The following is a 21,946-nucleotide window of genomic DNA, read 5'->3' as shown; positions in this document are numbered from 1 at the left end:
AAAAACTCTTTTCTTAAATGGTTTTAATCAATTAATTATTGTTTTCTTTTTTAAACATACTCGACGCGTGGATGTTATTTAGTTTTAAAAAACTTCAGTTAGAGTATAGAAACTACGTCATTCTGTGGTTTAGTTTGTGCCTAGTTTCTTCAGTGTTACAACCATCGATCATTAAATGTTGCGTATACGAAGTTCATTCACAGAGATAGTGCCTTGGCTTATCGGGCAAGAGGTGTTACAGCAAAGTTGGGAACTGGTTTTGTTTGCTTGTGTTACACACATACATAGTTAAACTGCCATTTAAGCAGTCTTTTTTTTTATATTAATTATCATATCGATAAGCCTCGTGCCATCTCTGTCTGTCTTTTGCTCTCTGTGTCAATTTAAGCCAAGTTTTGTTTGGAGTTCTGTGATTGCCAATGCCGTTGCTGCTGTCGCTGCTGCTGGTGCTCAGCAAATAACAAAAAGAAAAAAACCAAAACAAATATATAGACACACATGTATAGGTATATATAAAACTATATGTATATATACATCATCTATCTGTGCACACAGTTACATACATATATAGCATAAAGTTCAGCTGTTGGCGGCGGCAACTCGTGAAGTTTTTCTCTTTCAACGCATTTCATTTCAGTTCGATTCGAGCGATTTTCGAGCGCGGAGCGTTTACCTCGCTTACAGCTACAAGAAAAAGAAAGAGAAAAATAAATCTATATATATAGATATCGGGCGTATATATATGTGAAAGAAAAAGTGCAAGAATGTATTCCAATTCCTCTGTGGTTGCCATGGTCACTAATGGCTTGAAAAAGTTAATTAATTAGCTAAAAATATATATATTCGTATAAATGACCAAATGCTAACTAATTGAATGCCATCCAATAAAAGGCCATTAGAGAATTACGTATGCAGTGTCTCAGTGATAAAAGTTGTGTCGCTGTCGATGGCATGAGCCTCAATACCAGCGATTTCATATTGGGCTATGATGAGTCAAAGTTTGCCGAGAAGATAAGGCACCTGACGCCCATCGAACAGGAAGCCGTCAAGCGTTTTTGGAGGTAATAATCATTGATATTAATGTTAATGCCTCCAAACTAAACTAGAGTCTACAGAAACACACTGTTTTAAGCACACTAGCTTGAACAGTCATTGGTGAAGGTGTTGATAGGTGTGAACTTGTTTTCCCAGTGTGTTAATTGTGAGAGATGAGCTTAAAAAACAAAATTTATTTAGCCAATATGTTAATTGAAAACAAGTTGCAAGTGCGCAGTCATCGAATAGCATTTTGTTTTGTCAGCAAAAAGTTGTTGTAGATTTCTTTTGAAAACTGCAAAAGGGAATATAAATTTAACTTTAATGTAGATATAATTTTTGAATTTGCATTTCTTAAGTTTCTATATGTACTTCTTAGTATAACATAAAACATAAGTTTCTATATGTACATATGTTATGTTTATACTAAGAAGTTTGGTAGTTTGAAACTCTTTCGAAAACTCCATGAAACAGAATGAAACAGAAGCAAAAAGTTGTTGTTGCTTTCTTGTGAAAATTGCAAAGGGAATATAATTTTAACTTTAATATAAATATGATTTGTGTAAGTGTCATTTGCGATACCAAAATTTCTATTTGTACATACATAAGTTGGTATAGATAGCAACGAAGTGTCCCACTTACTTATTTCGCGCACCTTATATGTTTTATGTTATACGAAGAAGTTTGGTAATTTAAAACTCTTTTAAACACTCCATGAACAACACTTTTCCACCACTTGTAAGCGGTTTGGAGGATTAAAAAACCATTAACAATTGCTTGTAGTTAATTCAACTTGAAGATATTGAAGTTTTGACTAAGTTTTTGCTTTGACTTTTTGCAATGATTTCAGTTGTTCCCATCAACAGTTACCAAGATCTTCAGTGATGCATTTCTGATATGTGAATTGATTAAAACCAGAGCTAAGCTTAGCTAAATAATGCCAAAATACTTATCTTCGAAAGGAAAGGGTTAAACAAAAAGCTTGCCAAACTGTGAGATCTTTTAGTTCCTAATTAAACGAAGTTGTCATATAGGATATTTCTCTCTTTCATCTTTTCTGGAAAGCATTTTGATGGGACCAACAATCTGCCACACCTCTTACTTAGTTTTAATGATTTTGACATTTAATTTGAATTTGCAATGTGGGAGGTTTTTAATATTTCAAATTATCAAAAAAAGGCAACAAAAACTATCAACAGCCAAGAACCGAAAAACATGAAGCAAATCCAATTAGCTTAATTCCTAATTATGACAACTTTGAAAACAAAAAAAAATTCAGCACAAACAATCTCACACAAACAGAGAGAAAACTAATGGGACTCTGCCCCGCCTTCTGACATCAAATTGTGGCTAGACGAAAAAGTCAAGAAAAATGAAAAACATAAAATCTGAAAAATCATATAGAGAATATAGATGCGTGTATCATAATCATAAACACGTATATTAATTTGGTCTTGCACTCCAAAAATATTTGATGCGATGCTACAGCAACATTTCTTCCACTTGGTTGCAACTCAACTAAACTCAAGGGGATGCAGGGGGTTGACTGGGAAGGGGGGGAGGAAGCAACAGTCTAACCACCTCCACAGTCTCTCTCGATCTTTCATTCTGTTTTGGTAAATCGCATAAATCAGTTGACGCATAAATTTTCATTTTTACATAAATTTTCGAAACGCATGGACGAAAAATATGGCAGCAAATTGCCAGACAAAGTCAAAATTTTCATTTGTTAAAAAAAAAAAAGAAGAGAGATAGATGGAGAGAGAGGGAGACAGAATCATATAAATTCGAGTAAGAAAACATGAGAAATCAGCAAACATGACAAGCAATTAATTTAATAAGATATGGCAAATGTTTTTGTTGCAGGTTGTTTTTTCCTTGTAAACAAAATTACAAAATATAATTGCAGCTTCCGTTGCTCGGCTCTTCTCTGTTCGGCTCGGCGGGAAAAATGCCTCACGCATGTTATTTCCAAGAAAAATCCATTTTCTAAAAATGCACTAATGAGTGCCGTATGGTGAGAAGGGATGGAGAGGGATCGTTGGTTGTTAAGGGGCTAGGGATGATGGGGGTCTTCCTCCCTTTTCCAGATTATTGTGGTGATGGTGGTGCTGGACCCCAAAAGATGTCATATGATGTGTCTTTCCACAATGCCGACGACAACAACAACAACAACAACAACATGGAATTAGAACAAAAGGGGCGACAAGCATAACGAAATAGTGAAAAGAACTCACAACAAAATGCTGACAGCTTGATATATTTTATTATAATTTCCTCCTTCTTCTTCCCTACCACATCACCGCCAAATATCTGAGTCTCATGTTTCTTCTAAGAGCAAGTGTGTGTGTGTGTGTGTGTTTTGTGAGTAGTTTATATACATACATACTTTTGGTGGCATGCCCCTGTAAGTTGCATTGATTTATTTTTAAAATCTGTTCCTAGTATTTGAACAGTCAGTCAGAGTTTGTCAATGGCTAAATAAATATTTACAATTGTGTTGGCCAAGTTCTTTTTAGAGCTGAGGTTCTTTTAATAAGTATTTGTGTGTGTGTGTATGTGTGTGTGTGTGTGTATGTTGCAACTTTGCAATATTTATATTGTTTATCTGTCGATAAAAATTTTGGTGATCGATGATTGGGAATTTAACGATTTAAACTTTTATAGTGTTGAAATTTTAATAAAAAATACATTTGGATTTTATGTGAAATATTTTTACAACTATCTAAAATATCCTCTTGTAAGATTTTAGGCAGCATTTTTTAATTCCAGAGTGTAGAAAAGATTGCTGAGAACTTTGTATTGCTTAAAATAATGCTATAAAAACAATCTTCTCATTTTTTTTTTGCTTTCCGAAAATGGCCTCGAGTTTGAAAGAAAGCGGAAAGATTAATCCTACAAAATATGAAAAAAACTGTTTAGAGAGTTCTTGTTTTCGGTTATAGTGAATATAATCTTAACTCACCTTAAAGCCCAATGATTTTGGCCTAGTCTGTAGATCTATACTCTAAGATAGTAGGGACAAGTAAAGTATGAAAAGGCCTTTAGTTGGATATGGATTATAAAATTCTTTTCACCATGAATGTATATGTACCTACTGATAGTCGACTGCAAGAATATTTTTGTTTCGTTTTTTGAATGAACATTATTTTGGATTAGTAAAAAGATAAAAATATTAAAGTTAAAAAAAGGTTGTTAATAATGGGTGTTTTTGCAGCTTTCCAATTGTTATAATATATGCTTCGCCGGCTCGAGGTCAATCCTTTGGAATACAAATTTTAAAAACAGTTTGTTTTCTGTTTCTATTTCCGATATATTTCGACCACCCATCTTCAGGGAACTTTTTTATCACATCCGCACTCTGTGAAATGGAGCTTTACGATAATAATAATAAGATTTCAAATTATTCAACAGAATATGGATTAATAAATATGATTAAAATAATACCAAATAAAATTAATACCAAATTAAATTAAATTAATACCAAATTTAAAAAAGGGTTGTTATCAATCCGCTTCAAGATTATACCATTTAGGCTTTAATGTTAATTTTAAATTCATTTTATTCTACATAGCCATAAAGGCAAATATTCGTTTTTTGGTTTCAAGAACCAAAGATGTCTTTGAAAAGTTTATTTTAAGTACCTTTTAATGCTAAAAAATTTGACATATCAATAGAGTTAAAAAAGACCCTTAAATGTTACTAGCAAACACTTTCATTTTATGCAGCCAGTAAAATTAATCTTGGAAAACTCTTTCAACAAACAATGCTATCTACTCGTTTCCTAATGCAAAAAAAATCTCACTTTTTCTGTTTTCTTTTTTGGCATGTTCCAGGTCGCTGGTTTTGCGAAGTCAACGCGCCTTCATTGAGGAAAATGGTAAGTAAATAAAACTAGCAAATAAAAAGGAGAATTGTCGTGGGTTGCTATTTTATAGCCATGACTTTACACATATCAATGTATATATGCCCACATGTGCCATTCTACAGGCAGTAAGCGAGTAGTAACCGAATCGGATGTGTGGATGTGGGTCAACTTGACGCCCTCACATGAATATGTGAGTGTGTGTGTGTGTGTGTCTTTTTTTTTTGGTTGGTTAACACCCACTGTCAGTGCTTGTGTTAACAATGCTCTTAACTTTATGCTGGGCAAAAAACAAAATTTGTCACAGCGCCTGGCTTAAAGATTGGCGCCAGTTTCAACACCAAAAACGCACTTTTCATGTGTGTGTGTGTGTGTGCTGTTCCTTCTCTGACCAGGCCCAAACCATTTGGGCCAAACCCACGCAAAAGCTGGAATGTTGAACTCTTTTAAGCCAAATCAGTTTTGGCAACAGTTGCAAATTTCAATTAAAACCAAAATAAGAAAAAGTTGGTAAAAAAATCCGGTTCAGATTGCAATTTGTTTTTCTTTTTATGACAGGCGGATATGAGTTGACAGTTTCATTTTAGGCATGTGGGCGTGGCCGGTTATTTGGCGTTAATTGAATCAATTAAACTGCGTGCAAATAGCACACAGCCAACATTCATATACATTTATACCGAATTCATTAGCCATTTCTTCGTAGCAAAACTTCATGAGGCGTTGAAAAGTCATTAAACGAAAACGAAACCGAAACCGCAAGGCGCAAAGGGCCCCCACATTAATTGGGCAATAAAAACATAAATGCGGAGAGAAAAATGTCAAAGAGGAGCCAATTAAAAGCCAAATCAAAGAAAAATCTTTGAGGATGCAAGTTGTTGAAAAACACATAATAAAGCTAATAGCAATGTAGTTAAATTGTCGTAGCCTTTTTTCTTCGTTAAGGAAAAAACAATTGGTAACTGAATCTCAGAAAAAGTAAATGAAAAGTTGAAAATATATTTATTAAATAAAATATAATTTGATATGTGATTTCTAAAAATATACAATACAATGATGCTCTTAGAGCCGTCAACTAAAGTCTTAGTATTTTTTATCTCAGATTGATTTTTTCTTTTGGCGGTAATTACCTAAACCTAACTATCTTAAGAGAAGGCTGGGCTAGACCTTGAACTACACGCTATCTAAACAACATTGAGTTGCAATTGTTTATAATTTGATTGATTTCGTTTTTGATATGATTAAACACACAAATTTTATAATTAGTTCAAGTACTTTTTCTTAGTTTGATAAATCATATATTTTGATTGTTCAATTTAAAAAAAGTGGAATGAGGTATGCGTAGACATATTTTGTTTTTATCATGGATCCATCTTTTCGATCGTCATTTTTCAAAAAATTATATTCTTCTATAAAAACCAAATAAAAAAGATAACTTCAACATATTTGGCAATTCTTTCTCACTAGTTTGGTCGATTGATTCAATTAAATATTATGGACCTACATGAAGTAAACATATTTCCATCTGTAAGCCAAAAATCACAACTCGCCTCTAAGATAGAGTATCTAATTAATGACCTTTCGGCAAGATGGAGATATATTTTCCATTACTTTTCATTAGTTTTTAGTATATGTATGTAGTAGTTTTATGTGTTGTTGTTGTTCGTCTGTCATGTGAGTCGGTACATGCAATTAGATCGAACAGCGTTGCACGTGTTTTGCATAATTAAATATTTTTTTGCGCTTTACGGTAATTTGTGGCTGTTTTTGTTGTTGGTGTTGCACCGTTAGCTTCATTAGCCGTTGGGGACAACAGCAGCTGCAGCTGCACTTACCGCCTACCCAAACAGTGCGACAACCTCTAGTTTCAGCCTCCCAGTCCCCTTCTGAGTCCCTCCCAGTCCCCCGCCCAATCCGTCTGTCGCCATATGAGCCAAATTTGTATTTACACATGTGTCAGTCAGTCAGGCCCGGGTCTGTTGGTCCATCTGTCGCATATATAGTATGCCGGCCGACAACCAGTTTCCAATTTTATGTTATATATACATACATACGTATGTTTTTAGTATTTCTTTTAGTTTTATTCGTTTTTGTCACTCGGCATTTCATTCATGAAGCTCCCGGCTTCATTTTGTATGCCGCCGCCGTTTTTGCCGCATCTGTGTATCTCTCTCTGTATCTTTAAATTTGTTGTTGTTGTAGTTTTTGCCTACGCTAAAAATGTAGTCATTATTACATTTGCAATGTGGACACCCCTCGCCGTGCCCCCGCCGTCTTTTTGGCGGTTTACCCCTTTATTGTATGACAACGTGCCCAGCTTGGAACATAATTTTGTGTTTACTCGTAATACATAAGTCTTTCGCTTGAAGTTGGGTTAATTTCTTAATTTTTATGTGAGTCGAGTACACGATTTATGTCACTGTAAGTAGGCGCCTTTTATGGCTCGAACCGTGCAAAGAGGGCTAAATAGTGTCAGGTACTGACGAAGAGGACGGAAGGGGAGATGAGGAAGTGGGGGGTTATGTTGTGTAAATAAAGTTGTGCGACTGATGGTGAGATAATTTCTGAGCTGACATCAAGCAAACGTGGGCAGGGAAACTAGGGGAACTTCAATTTGATAAAAATCTTAATCGTCTTTGGGTCGGAAAAGTGGTTTTAGATTGGACTCCGTTTAACTTTTATAGTTTAAATGGAATTTCGCCCACGAATTAAAATATAGAGTAAGGCTTGGGGATTGCAGTAAAATCAAGACGAGTAATAATAAACAGCATTTGGTGAATGAAGATGAAATGAAACGAATTGGAGGAAAATATCGGTCAAATTAGTTATAAGGCAATGAGGATGAATTTCTAAATAATGTAAAACTTGAAGTTTGAGGGGAATTTATTTCATAGATCGAGAAAAATTGGTGTAAATGGCAGAATTAGTGTACTCTTGTAGAGGGTATAATAAAATTGGTTAGATGTTTGTAGAAGAAAGTGTTTTCGACATCATAAAGTATATATAGGTAGTCTTGATCAGCTCAGTCGATATAGTAATACCTAGCTGTCTGCCCACCCTCAGTTCGATTTCGTATTTTTTATTACCTTTCTGAAATAAATTGTGAAACGTCTTCGAATCGGACCACTATTCATCAAGAGGTATATAAAAATCGGTGAAAAAGCTGGAATTACAATAAGATTTCAATTTTAATGACAGCAAGGTTATATAATTTTCGGCATAACCGAAAGTAGCTACTTTCATATTTTTAATTATATTTTAATATAGAAAATAAGAAGAGATTGTGAATGTTAAAAACCCTAAAACTCGTCTTTAGATTTAAAGTAATTGTTGCGAAGAGAAAGCTAAGTCAGTAAAGATTTAGTAATTTAGTGCCCAAAATGCTGTTAAGTAACAGACTAGGGACTTATAGAGAATTTAAGTATCTGTTTTTATTTTGAAATCATTTTAAAATCGTTGATTAATTTTTTAAGTTTTTGAATCCCAGTCATAGAAACTTGTCTTTAGTTAGTTTATTTTAAAAAATTGCAGAAAAATTTTGGAATTCTTTAGAGAATTTCCAAAGCCGAATTTCCTTTCTGACCCAATTCAACCTAAAAACTATAAGTACATCTATGTACGCCCACTCATGGGAATAAGAATTTTAATACAAACATATAATGCAATTCGTTTCTTAAGTGCTCTAGTATTTAATACGAATCAAACATTTGCATAGCGCCTTAGAGGATGCTAACTAAAGATAGAAACATTTTGAACAAACTTTGTTGCTCAAAAGAGAGATTTTTCGAAATGCCCAATGTGCTAACGTACTTACTTGTCTTCTTTCTTTTTGTAACATTCATGCATTAAGTGTCTATTATAGTGATTGTTATAATAGACACTTTATGCATTACCTTTTAAAAGAAGTCACTTACCTATCACATTCTATAATTGGACTTGTTGCTAAAAATGTTGCTAGAACATTTTTGTTAAGTGCCAATTAGGGATCATTAAGTAAACCGCATTCTTTGCCCCCAAAACGAGTGACGCCCTCAAACACTGATTAGTGTGGCAAGATTGTACTAAGTAGGCGGTTGTGTTAACGTGTGTGTGTTTGTGTGTGGGCGTGGGTGTAATTAAGCCGATAAGCTGCTCTGACTGACTATGGCCATAACCCTGACTGTTGTTAATTATGGGTCTATGAGCTTGCTCATCAATATGCGTGGCCAACAACAAAAACACTTTCACAACATTTAACCAGACACTACGCCCACATTTGACTCGTACTTTGACTATTTTCAGTTTTATCAATGAAAAGTCATGAAAAGTGAAACTGTTTCGGTTTCGATTCACAACAAATAGATGGCGCCAGATGGCTAGTTGAAAAGCTTAAAGTTGATTCTAGTTTATCTTTCGTTACTGTGTTTTGATGATAAGCAAATGGCAAAACGCCGCTTTGCGTATCTTATCGCTTCATTTTGCTGCATGATGAATAAAACATAGAAATTCGATTTGGATTCTTTTCCCCTTTTTGATATACTAAGAGTGCGGTGGTCGATCGTCGAGGACGTCCATAACGATTTGAGGGAGGCATAAATTCACAATCGGAATTCTTTTAACGCGATGGCCGTGATGTTTATGGTAGAGCTGAGGTCAGCCTAGTCAATATTTGTTGTCTTGAAGAAATAACACCAAGTGAAAACAAAACAAAAGCAAAAAAGGATATAATAAAAATGTGGAATATATTTTGGTTGGGTGTTTTATGGCTTATTTATGAGTCGAAAAAACCAAACGAAGAAAGTGAGTGAAGACCTTGAAAATGAATATTATATAAAAGTTATCGTAAATGCATCTTTAAGATAAACAAATAAGTTGAAAACTTGAGTTTATCGTTTCTCTTTTAAAGCAAAAAATTAGCAATTGTTTATGAATTTATTGTCGTCGATGAAATTAGTCTTTGTCTGGGTCCTAAGAATGTTATTATATTTAGTTGTAAATATCGTTTGAATTTAAATTATGAGTATAAAGGATAGTATAAATTTTAGTGATCCAAAGTGTGCACGTTGTGTTTATTTTATAAACTGCTAAATTTGTTAGATATTTAGATTCAAAAGCTCTAAAGTTAAAAAAAAAAGTCGGTAAAAAAAGGGTAGAAAACACATTAATAATATTAAAGATCTATCTATTATCTGTGGTAACTTTTTGCAACGGAACATGATATATAGTATGAACTTTGATAATCTATATAGAATAAATGTAAGAAGTACCTATATAAAAGAAAGTGATCATATATACATATATACATGTATACCATATCTTAAAGATTAAGTTTAGTTTGCCCAATAAGTTAAAGTAAACAATTTTTCTAATAAAATGCAAGGAAGTTGTCAGAGATCAATTAATTTCAAGATCACAAAGTTATTTCCTTAAGGAAAATGTTATATTTTTTGAGAATTAGTTATTATCTTACTAAGTTGTCTTTTATGTATTTATTTCACATAATTTCGTTCTTCCTGAAATTGTTGAATAAGCTATTCATCTTATGTTAGGAAAAAGATTATAAGAAAAGGAATAAAGGATAATTTGCATGAATTATAATTCAACCCATAGACGAAAATCTTGTTACATAGTCTTGTTAAACTTTAATGTTCTGAAGATTTGTAGATATTCTTGTACATTTTTAATTGAGCTTAACTTGTTCTTAATAAGTTTATATTGGTTGTTAAAAAAAGTATCCTCCAATTATTCTTCTCTGAGCTATTGTGAATAATAATCTCGTTATCTTCAACCAATTACATACATATTTGTAACATTTTGAAGTTCATTCTTTTAAATTATTGCTAGTGATTATAATAATTACTTGCTCAGAACTGCTTTGATCCTCGCAAATCATTAAAAATAAATCACATAAATTTTGATGGTTATCTAAATTGAACATTATTAGTTAGCTTATGACGTAATTAAACATAAATATGGCACCCCAAATAAAAAAAAAATACATACATATATATGTATTTTTGCGGTTGGACTGTATCTTATGGATACATTCCGAGAACTGCGTCTGGGGTGCTCAGATTACCTCAGACCAAAAAAAAAACGTGTTTGAGGCAGGCAAGAAAGCAGGCAGGTGTGGCTGCTGCGACTAACAACAAGAAACCAAAAAATAAAAGATGTATATAAAAGATACATTTTTCTTTCATTTCTGTATACCAAGAATTCGCATTCAACTGCACAGACGTGACCTTGATAGTGACATTTAGATTGTCTTTGGAAGATACTCATCTTTGATTCTTCTCCCCCTTTCTTGTTTTTTTTGCAGTTCGTTCCAACAACGACCACAGCGGTAACAACAACAACAACAACAGCAATGGAGTTGGTAACCCTTCTGCATCATCAATTGGCAAAAACCGTTCAGTACGCAGTTGCAATTGCTGTCCATATGGCTATCACATTGATCTGGACTTTGTGCGCTACTGTGAATCTCTGGCCCAGGCCAAGCCCAGCGAGGATGAAATACGACGACGTGATCGTCGTCGATCACGAAAATCCATGGAATTTATGCTGGGCTTCGAGAGTCTTTTCGGTGGCGATTGGCAGGCTGATGCCCGTGTGGAGCCAAAATTAACAGAGGTGAGTGGGTAGTTTGGGTGGTCCTCTTTTGATCATTTCACTTGATTTCCTTTGAGTTTACACGCGATTAACTTGTCACCGTTTTTGCAGGCCGTACATGAAAGTGAACCAGATTCGCCACGCTTAACTGCAGCAGGAGGGGGAGTGGCCCAGCCATATCTTACTACGCCATGCTACAGGCCACGTTCATCTTCTGTGCCTCGTTTCACATATGGCAGCATTCCCACGATCGATCACCATTGACATTCGCATTCACTGCACAGACGTGACCTTGATAGTGACATGACATTTAGATTGTCTTTGGAAGATACTCATCTTTGATTCTTCTCCCCCTTTCTTGTTTTTTTTGCAGTTCGTTCCAACAACGACCACAGCGGTAACAACAACAACAACAACAGCAATGGAGTTGGTAACCCTTCTGCATCATCAATTGGCAAAAACCGTTCAGTACGCAGTTGCAATTGCTGTCCATATGGCTATCACATTGATCTGGACTTTGTGCGCTACTGTGAATCTCTGGCCCAGGCCAAGCCCAGCGAGGATGAAATACGACGACGTGATCGTCGTCGATCACGAAAATCCATGGAATTTATGCTGGGCTTCGAGAGTCTTTTCGGTGGCGATTGGCAGGCTGATGCCCGTGTGGAGCCAAAATTAACAGAGGTGAGTAGGTAGTTTGGGTGGTCCTCTTTTGATCATTTCACTTGATTTCCTTTGAGTTTACACGCGATTAACTTGTCACCGTTTTTGCAGGCCGTACATGAAAGTGAACCAGATTCGCCACGCTTAACTGCAGCAGGAGGGGGAGTGGCCCAGCCATATCTTACTACGCCATGCTACAGGCCACGTTCATCTTCTGTGCCTCGTTTCACATATGGCAGCATTCCCCCACGATCGGAATCACCATTTGGCACAGCCTCTTCCACCTGTTCATCGCTACGTGGGGGAGTTGAGAGCGATGCTGCGGTCTATCAGTCGCATAAACCAGCCATTAGTCCACCAGAGACACGAGCCTTCCTCCATGAAGCTCTCGACGAAGTGTGTAGCGATTTTGAGCGTACTTTGGAGCGTACTTCGGTAAAGAGACGCAAAGCGCTAGGCAACTACAACAGCAACAACAACAACTATAATGCTGGCTCCATGTCCATGGATCGCAACAATAACAATCTAAACAATGGTTACGGTCGGGATCCCTACAAAGACTCAACGAGAGATCGTCGTTTGGGCCATGCTACCTGGGATCGTCACTTTGATGTTGCAGGTGAGGCATAACTAGATAATTTTTTTTGTCTACGCTCGGTCTCTCTTGCTCTCTCTCCCTATCCCTATGATGATTCATCCCAACGATGAGACATCATCTATCCGTTGGAAAGACTTTTACTTTTGCTTTCGTTTCATTTCATTTTATTCTTAGCAATTAGCGCTGCTGCGGCACAAGTGACAATTTTTTATTTTACGCACGAAAGTGTGAAAAATTTGCCAAGGCAACTGCTTTAAAATTACTTTACAATGGGCATGGTAAAAGTAAAAGTGGAGGCACACAGGGCTATAGGTTGTCTGCATCTTGACATGCTTTTAGCATTAGACATAATCAGGAAGACAGAACAATATTATATTACACTAGTCTGGTGACGCCTTTCGGTTTTGCAACGATTAGTTGCAACGTTATAATTCTCAACTGGTTACAGCATTCTTTTTAAAGAATGACATACAAATTGAAGATTGAGATTATGATTCTCAACTGGTTTAAGCCTTGAAATAGAAATATGCAATTGAAATTAAAGAGGGCTACCCTTGAGAGAACTTTTAGAGAACTTTTCATCCCAATCTCAATTTAAAAATTTGATTAACTTATGTTTATTTACTTCAAATATCAAACTGGTTTTTTTTCTACAACAATTCAATTGATTTTGTACCACTGTCTCTGGCGACATTGCTCACGAAGTTGTCACCTAGCCAAAACGCAAAAACTTTAGATCAAAGGGAACAACAATTTCATGGCTCCGGCTCGGGCCAATTCATAATTCAATTTACTCTGCCAGCCAAATGCCAAACTCATGCAAGTTTTGTTTTCGTTTTTGTGTTTACTTTTTTTTTGCAACTCAATTGGAAGTTTACAGCGAACTTCAAGGCAAACAAATATAGATATTTTTTCTTTCGATCGTTCATATCTGAAATCAATTTGAAATGCGCATTTGGCGCTCAATTTGCATGCAAATGTTGTTGTTGATATTTGTTTATGCCATAAATTTGCCATAAAATGCAGCAAAAAAGTCAAAAAAATATAACTTTAAAAGACAAACAAATCAAATTGTTGAGGGGTTTTCTTTTTTTTTTTTTTGCGTACAGCTCCAACAGGCAATTTACTTAGGCATTGATTAATGGTATATGGCAGACCCCTTTTTTTTTCTTGTGGCTGAAATGGAGGAGACCCCTACAAAACTTGCCAAAATGCGTTTAGAGTGTGTGGACTTAGGCAAATATAAATTGTCAGGAGAGTATAAGTATTTACTTTTAAGAGAAGAAGTTGGAAGCCAAAACAGGGATAAAACTTGATAAAATGAAATGCATTTTCGATTGCTTTATAGATAAATCGACTTTAGTTCGATTTTACTCATTATGAACCTAAACTAACTTCTTTTAGATTTAGTTATCATAAAAAATGTCTATTAAAATATATATATTTCTGATTTTCAAGTACAGAGATTATATTAAGCTGTCTGAGTCTTCATACAATAAGAGTATAAAAAGTTCGCCATATGACAAAAATCTGGTCTAGCCCTCTGATTTTTGATTTCTTTTCTCTTTTGGCAACCTTGAGGCTTAGTCTAGACAAGAGTTAACCAAAACGTTTTATCACAGAGCCTCATAAATCATTAAATCAAATATTGTTTTAGGCCAACAAAAAAAACTAAAAAAAAATACACTAGGCAGAAAAATTAAAACTTGATTTAATTAGAAATTCACTTATAATGAATTACTTAAGATAAGATTAAGACCAACAGAATAGAAAAAGCATTGAAAATTTTTCGACCACTTGAAAATCAAACATTTTATAACCTTGACTCAAATTTAGAAAACCGTGACAAAAACCAAACATTATATGCAAATTGATTGAGCAAATAAACAATACAAATAAATAAAAAAAATCAATAATATTCAAATGCTAACTGACTGTCTGATGGACTCATGAAAGACTCACCTTAAAGAAGAACTTCTCCCCTTAGGTTGTGGTAACGTCATTTTCGTAATAAACATTATCAACGTTTGTTAATAATATTGTGCATTTAGCTTATCTACGAAAACAGAAAACAAATTGTATTTACTGAGAGGCGAACCGGCGACCTTATCGCTAGTATGGCTCTCGGGGAAGAAAAACACGATGGTTTTGTTGTTGTTGTTTTTGGTTTTTGTATTTTGTTAGTAATACGTAACAGAAGAGCTAGGTTAAATACTGCTAAATGATTTTTAGCTTTAGCTGCTCTTTGCCTTTTGTTGTTGATGGCCAAAGTGAGAAATCTCAGAGCAGTTTGACGACGACTTTCGAACGAAACGCTTAAAAATGTCTGTCTAGTCTAGAAAAATAATACATTTTAAAAAAAATGAAAATAATGAAAAAACTTCAAAAATGACAAGCCAAAAGGAAAGCGAATCTCGACGCTCAAAACTAAGCAAACCATTTGAAAATCTCCAAAAATAATAAACAAACTTAATTTATTTTTTAAAAAAAAAGGAAACGTTCCAAAAAAAGAGATACCCGATCTATGGATAATGATATAATGTTAAATATATTGCAAAAAATTAAACATGAATTCATACAAAGTGAGTGTTACGTTTTGCCGCGTGTTCGAATTGTTATTGCTGTCACTGTAGAGCGCCAATGATAACCGCTTTGATCTGATCTGTTTATTTTATATAATTAACGCAAAGCTGAAATCATAATTGAAAAATGTTTGCCACATCTAATGATACCTTGCCACAGCGAAGACGTCACAAGAGGACCATTAAAATGAAAGCGGAAACTAAATCGAATTCTGGAAAAAGTTGGTGGAATGATTGTAGGTTCTCTCTTCCAATTAGCCTAACTAGCTAACGGTTATAGTTATAAGTCATTTGATTAATTAGTTATGCTAGCGGTCAATGCCATTGACTAATTCTCTGTGTCTGTCTCTCTCTGCCTTGACCAACCCAACAAAAACAGCTGCTGCTGCTGCTGCTGCTGCTAATGTTGCTGCTCTCAGCCAACTTGGCACTGTCAATTGGCAAAAAATAGAAATGTTTGTCGTTTTCGTTTTTGTTTTGACTAGACTAAAAGTTCACTGCACAGGCCTAGAACATATGGTATATACATATGTATATATCAAGAGTGTATTAAGTAATAGTGACAACAGCAAACTCACAAAAAAATGTGTAAAAATACTTGGGCAAGGCTGACAACAATGTTGTTGCTGTTGCTGTTGTTGCTCTTGTTGTTGTTGCCGTTGTTGCTGTTGTCGCTGTTGTTGCTGATGAGTAATTGCCTTTGCACTGTGCGTATGACCAGACAGAATTTTCAACTCAAGTAGCAATTTTCTTACTCATTCCCTCTCTCCTGCTAAATAATCAAAGCCGAAAACTTGGTGATAAACAAAATCAATATTAAGTAACATTTCAGTTGCCTCTTCACTTTGTTTTATCAGCAACAGCAGCAACCAAAACAATAATACCTGCTCCAAAAAAAAAAAACAATTCATAGAATGACATTTTAATACTCTCACAGAGGGCATCGTAAATTGAGTAAGATGTTTGTCATATATTATATTGATCAGCTTCATTAGTCGAGCCGAAATGGATAGAGCTCAGATAGTCTGTGGAGCCAATTTAACTAATCTTTGTTGGAGGTTTGTAAGTTTTGAGTATCCCTGTTGCATTTTTTTCAGTAACTGAGCAAAAAGTCTGAAATTTAAAAAAAAAATTTTTTAATAATTAAAGAACAAATTGTTAATTAGACTGACGCATAATTGTCTTTAATCAATCACTAATTGCTTACTCAAGTTCAGCAGTAAAAAATTGCCTTTAAATCAAGTTTATCTCGAAATTATTTCTGAAAAAATCTTTAATTTGAACAGCTTACAATGTCGTCTTATATTTTAGTACTTTTGTGTTGACTGTTTTTAGTAGTTAAAGTATTTGACTAAGCCAGATCAGACTAATATATCAAATAGTTTTAAGAAACAATGTGAAACGAAACGGAAAATAATATTTATATTTTCATTACACCTTTCGTATGTCGGCTTAAGGTCAATAAGTATAATTGCTTTTCAATATATTTCAATCTCATTCCGGAGATCTTCATATTTCTTTATTATAACCTATCACTGGAAATATCTTTGAATAACCAACTATAAAAAGGAGAGAAACCATTGCCTTTTTCCTCTTTCTTAATCTGCTCTGCCTAATCTTAATAAAATAACAAATTGAAACATTAGTAACAATTATTTGGTTCTTAGTAAGTAGTATAGAGAGGAATCAGATAAGTTCAACTTGCTAATAAGTATGAGTTAGATCAAGATTAACTATTTATATAAGATGATTTGTTGTGTAGAGCAAATAAAATTAAATAGTAAGAGTATATAAACATCGGCAAGATCGTATATACATAATTTCTTGATATTTCCTTTGTCTATAATTATTATATTCACAATTATTATGCATATTTGGTGTGCCAAAATATATGCGAACTTTAGCACAATTGTTAAATTTTGATTTGTACAGAACTGAGCCTTTACAGTTGTAAATAGTCTGTTTTAATGGCAAGTTTGCAAATTAAAACTGTTTTAACCAAGGGAAATGATAGAGCAAGACCAAGTAAACGACAAAATCTAATATCTATATGTATAATAAATTTATATCCTCTCGTTTTATTAGACTCTTGTATAGCTGGCAATCGTTCACCATCGACAACGCCGCGTTTGTTTATGCGATCAAATACTTTGCCATTGCAACAAAGACCCAGTCCGGCGGAGGTCCAATATGAAAGTTATGTGCAGGCCACAGTGGCAGCCAATGCCAAATCGCCGGTGGAACAAAGCTTGGAGACAACGACTCCACCACCGCCGCCACCTCGACGATATCAGGACAAGCCTAAAGTCGGCAAAGAGAATGGCGGAGTTGAGAGTCCTTTGGTCTCGCCAGTTAACTCTGAAGGAGGCCAGACGCAAGCCGATGCTCAGGCCTTATATCAAATAAGAGAACAAATGGCATTGAGCTTGAAGAGATTGAAGGATTTGGAGGAGCAAGTAAAAGTTATACCCGATATGGAAGTGAGTAAGATCCAGTTATACGGTATAAAAACAGACTAACACACTTTTACTTTTAGCTGGAACTAACTACTTTGCGCTCAGAGAAACAGCAGCTTGTGAGGAAGAACGAAGAGCTGTTGCGTGGTCAACGTCAGACACCTTCGCCATCCAGTCCGGGTGGTGTAAGCAATAGCAAAACGGTGCCATCTCCTGTACAGTTTACCCCTCAGCGTATTAGTCCTGTGTCTCTCGAAAGTCTTGGATCGAGGATACGAAGCACCTCCAACTCTGCTTCACCCTCACCCACTATAAGACGGGATGTGGGCATTCAAGCAGCTGCCAAAGTGATAGCCACTCGGGATATAGCAGTGGGCAGTAGTACATTGAACACCCGCCATGTGGGCACACAACAAACTGAAGCCATCTACTCGCAACAGCAATTGCAGGAGAAGATCGAACAGGTGTTAAGTAAGCAAAAGGAAGAGAATACTAGCAAGCTAATCTCAGTGGGAACCCAAATGTATATACCGCAACGTGAACAACGCGAGATGGGTAGCCAAACCAAGGCAGAGAGACCAAAGCTTTCTTACAATGTCGGCGTTAATGTCAAACCGGCGACTAGGGAAAACTTTACCAGCTGTAAGCCAGAAGTCCGCTCCGTTGCCAGCTCGGAGGATCGTGTAAATGATGTGCTCTGTGAGAAATGTGCAGTGAGTAAACGTAGTGTAGCCTCTGGACCAGAAGAGGCATTTATCAATGCGGAGAAAGCAAAGCCAGCAGCTGCTGCAAGTCCTCCCCAAATGCCAGGACGTAGCAACACGTTTAGTTTGGGTGAAAGTGAATCCCTTTCAAGTGCCATTAAAAAGCGCAAGCACATTGGCTGTCAGACACCTGAAACGCATGTTCATTCGTCTGGCACTCAAACATCTGCAACTACAGTACGTTCAACCGGAGCTCAAGTCACTCCAGAGCAAAAGCCCGCTGCCGTGCAGTGTGTGGTGCAAATGAAAACAAGCCAAACCGATACTGTAGACCTGCAACAACGTCTCAGTCGAAGTGTTACCAAATCCGAACAAATCGCCGAGCCTAAAAAACCGCTGAGTATCAGTCACACGGCCAGTAATACGGATGAGATGGTCGTGCCCAAAAAGGTGGAACGTCGCTCAACCAGCCACTCGGCGTGCAATACCGAAAAAGTGGATAAACGTGATGTTGGCTGTGGTGATATAGTTAAGCCCCATATATCCATAGCCTGTGCGGCAAATTACTGCGACTCGTGCAAGGAGGCCATTCAGGAATTGGCCAAAGACTTTACAAGGACCAACAGTCGAACACAATCGTCGCCGGCAATAAAAACTCGTCGTTCCACTTCGGCGGATTCGCGTATACCAAGGCCCAAGCAACTCCCAAGTCCTAGTCCGGCGCGAAGGGAATTGAAGCGGCAAAATACTTATACTTTGGTGACACCATCGACCACCCCCAGTCCCAAATTGGAGAGAAAAGCGCTAATGAGGTGAGTCGCATAACTATTTCAATCAACCTTGTCCCACTGTACGTGGGTCAAAGAAAGAGCTTTTTAGTCAAGACACAAACCATTTAGTCATGCGCATTGAAAAACGAATCAGGCCAAAGTGGAAAAAAAATCTCAAATGTGAAATCTGCCATTGACCTTCAGGCCCAGTTTTGATTTTTCATTTGGCAGCTTCAGTTGCTTTTCTTTTGTGGATTTTTTTGATTTATTTTTTTATCGCTTATCCTTAATTTCTGAATGGTTGTGCCAATGTTTTCCAGTCTGAGTGGCTTTACCTGTTATCCGCTGCTGGTCAGCGGATGCTCAGCCTTAGTTTTAACGTCTGTAAACTAGAGTCTTTCACTTTGAGTATAAAATTAACTTTCCTCTGTTTGTAGTTCGTTGCAGGAGAAGCCACCAAATGTCTCTAGCTTCCAGACACTGGACTCCTCCGGAGAGTCGCAGAGTTTCATCAAACAGCCGTCCAATAAGCAGCCTTCGTTAGATCTCTCGCAATTGGGAGATGATGAGTTGGTGGTACGTGAAGAGAAACGTGTGAGCATTAGTTGGTCTCGGGATGCTTCACCAGCTCCTTTGATGAGTGCTTCATACACATTATCGACTTCACCGGAGCAGCAACAGTCACCGGAAAAGGAAGAAGAACATGAAACAGATCACTCTGTTGCTACTGCCTCCCCCTCCCTGGAGGCACAGATAGCTCAAGGGGCGCGTAAGAAATCCAGTACGCCTCTGAAATCTAGTCAAAGCGAAGAGTCCCAGATCACCGTGATAGAGAGACCGCCAACCAAGGCTCAATTACATCAGCTGGCCCAGTCCCAATCCGAGCCAAGGCAAAAGTAAGTAAAGATAATAACAAATTCTATATATTAACTTAATTAATTCCAATCTCTTTTTCTAGAACTGTATTAAGCAAAGAGTTTAAGGATGCTCTCAAAGTGATTAACGATTCGCTTCTCAAAAAGTTGGGCTCAAAGCCCATCTCATCGGTTAGCCTTAAGTCATCCAAGGCAATCATACAAGATAATTGGTTCCGTAATTCAAGTACGGGTAAATCGGATCCCAATGAAGTTGAAGACTATTTAGATTATTTTGAAACGCTATCAGTGCCATTGCTTGAGTATTGTGTGAATTTGACCGATGAAAATGTGAGTCAACATTCGAGAAAAGACAAAATAAACAAATTTATCAATTAATTATTATTATTTCAGGGCAATACAGCTATGCATTATGCGGTTTCGCATGCCAATTTCGATGTGGTATCCATTTTGCTGGATTCAAAGGTTTGCAATGTAAACCAAATGAATAACGCCGGATACACGTCTGTGATGCTCGTCTCGTTGGCGAAATTGAAACAACCGTCACATCGTACAGTCGTTGAGCGACTGTTTCAGATGGCTGATGTCAATATACGAGCCAAAAAGGTAGGTAAGGTGCTGCCCCCACACACACCTAAAAGACATGCAACACGTCCATTCGATCCTACTAACTTCCCTTCTCCAAAACAATGCATCCTGTATGTCCTTGTGGTACATTTTGTTTTCTCACAGCACTGCCAAACCGCACTGATGCTCGCTGTGTCGCATGGTAATAGCGATATGGTCAATTTGTTATTAAGTAATGGAGCCGACATTAATATCCAGGATGAGGATGGAAGTACTGCTCTTATGTGCGCCGCCGAACATGGACGTTTGGATATTGTAAAGTATTTACTATCAAATCCAGACTGCGATTCAATTATCCAAGATGTGGTATGAACTATCTGAAAAGAAAACCACCCTTCGATCTTATATTAATAATAATATTTTCGTTTTTATAGGATGGCAGCACTGCATTTAAAATTGCCTGGCAAGCAGGTCATCGTGACGTCGGACTTTTGCTCTATGTCCATGAGCAGATGCTGCGCAGCAAGTTGCCAAATCGTGGGGATTCTTCAACAACCGATCCAGTGACAGCAGAAAGTCTTAAACAACATCAAGCCAAGAAATAGCCAAGATCAAATGAAAATAATTAACAAAAATAATTATATACAATATTTTTGAACAACTTTAATCATAGAAATTTTCGACTAGCATTTTTAGATGAAAGTAGAGCTGTATACGTAGAAGTAGTTCGTGTAATATCCATTCCAAAAAGAAAAAAAAAACAAAAAGAAATTGTTGTTAACAACACACACACATGTGTGTGTTTTTTTTCTTTTTAATTTATTTTACATCTACGAGTAAATAACTAATGATTAATTTTTTTTACAACTAAATACTGCAAACAAGCCTGTGGTGGCTACTCCAAGTAGCTGACATATTTTTGTAAACCAATCAACCATATCAAATGCAAAGCGACAATGCAAAAAAAAAAGAACAAAACAAAAAACGATTTAAATTTTAACACAAACAAAACAAACTAAATCCGATTGACATACTTAAAAATGGAAACAAATCAATCAATTTGTATTTAATAGTAATTAAAGCAAATATATACTTAATATTTATTTGTGAAACTATATTTAAAAAAAAACACGAAGAAAAAACTTCAACATAAATTCATAATTATTATTATACAAAAAAGAAATAAATATAAAGGAAATGTCTTTAATATAGATTTAAAAGGTAAAACAAAAATAAATTTTACTGA

The 21,946-nt window shown here is 36.0% G+C and overlaps 1 protein-coding gene and 1 long non-coding RNA gene across 6 annotated transcripts; one reads left to right on the top strand and one right to left on the bottom strand.

Annotated features, from left to right (window-relative positions):
* The first annotated feature begins 894 nt into the window (after positions 1 to 894).
* On the top strand, positions 895 to 21,942 carry LOC6640438 (KN motif and ankyrin repeat domain-containing protein 1). 5 transcript variants are annotated; one of them, XM_047010181.1, is made up of 11 exons: positions 895 to 1,061; positions 4,872 to 4,915; positions 11,196 to 11,506; positions 12,260 to 12,767; positions 17,414 to 17,808; positions 17,865 to 19,300; positions 19,696 to 20,154; positions 20,217 to 20,463; positions 20,527 to 20,739; positions 20,866 to 21,066; positions 21,135 to 21,942. In XM_047010181.1, the coding sequence occupies exons 1-11, from the start codon at positions 910 to 912 to the stop codon at positions 21,303 to 21,305; spliced, it is 4,137 nt and encodes a 1,378-aa protein (XP_046866137.1). In that variant the 5' UTR covers positions 895 to 909; the 3' UTR covers positions 21,306 to 21,942. The 5 variants fall into 5 exon arrangements, with proteins under 5 accessions (XP_046866137.1, XP_046866135.1, XP_002063207.2 ...); XM_047010179.1 differs by lacking the exons at positions 895 to 1,061; positions 4,872 to 4,915; positions 11,196 to 11,506 and adding an exon at positions 11,864 to 12,169; XM_002063171.4 differs by lacking the exons at positions 895 to 1,061; positions 4,872 to 4,915; positions 11,196 to 11,506; positions 12,260 to 12,767 and adding an exon at positions 15,052 to 15,564.
* On the bottom strand, positions 3,799 to 4,292 carry LOC124460031. Its single transcript, XR_006953988.1, has 3 exons — positions 4,130 to 4,292; positions 4,001 to 4,042; positions 3,799 to 3,930 (listed from the first exon to the last, which is right to left on the bottom strand). It is a non-coding gene; the product is annotated as an uncharacterized LOC124460031 (long non-coding RNA).
* Positions 21,943 to 21,946: the final 4 nt, after the last annotated feature.

This window comes from Drosophila willistoni (genome assembly GCF_018902025.1).
Source record: "Drosophila willistoni isolate 14030-0811.24 chromosome 2L unlocalized genomic scaffold, UCI_dwil_1.1 Seg196, whole genome shotgun sequence".
NCBI lineage: Eukaryota > Metazoa > Arthropoda > Insecta > Diptera > Drosophilidae > Drosophila > Drosophila willistoni.
Note: the sequence above shows the minus strand (reverse complement) of the source record. Positions and strands in the feature narration are given on the sequence as shown.

Excerpts from the sequence above, each read along its gene's own strand:
- LOC6640438 (XM_047010181.1), top strand. The coding sequence starts at position 910 with ATGCAGTGTCTCAGTGATAAAAGTTGTGTCGCTGTCGATGGCATGAGC. Across the intron at positions 19,301-19,695 it reads GAGAGAAAAGCGCTAATGAG|TTCGTTGCAGGAGAAGCCAC; the intron begins GTGAGTCGCATA and ends CTCTGTTTGTAG. Across the intron at positions 20,155-20,216 it reads CAATCCGAGCCAAGGCAAAA|AACTGTATTAAGCAAAGAGT; the intron begins GTAAGTAAAGAT and ends CTCTTTTTCTAG.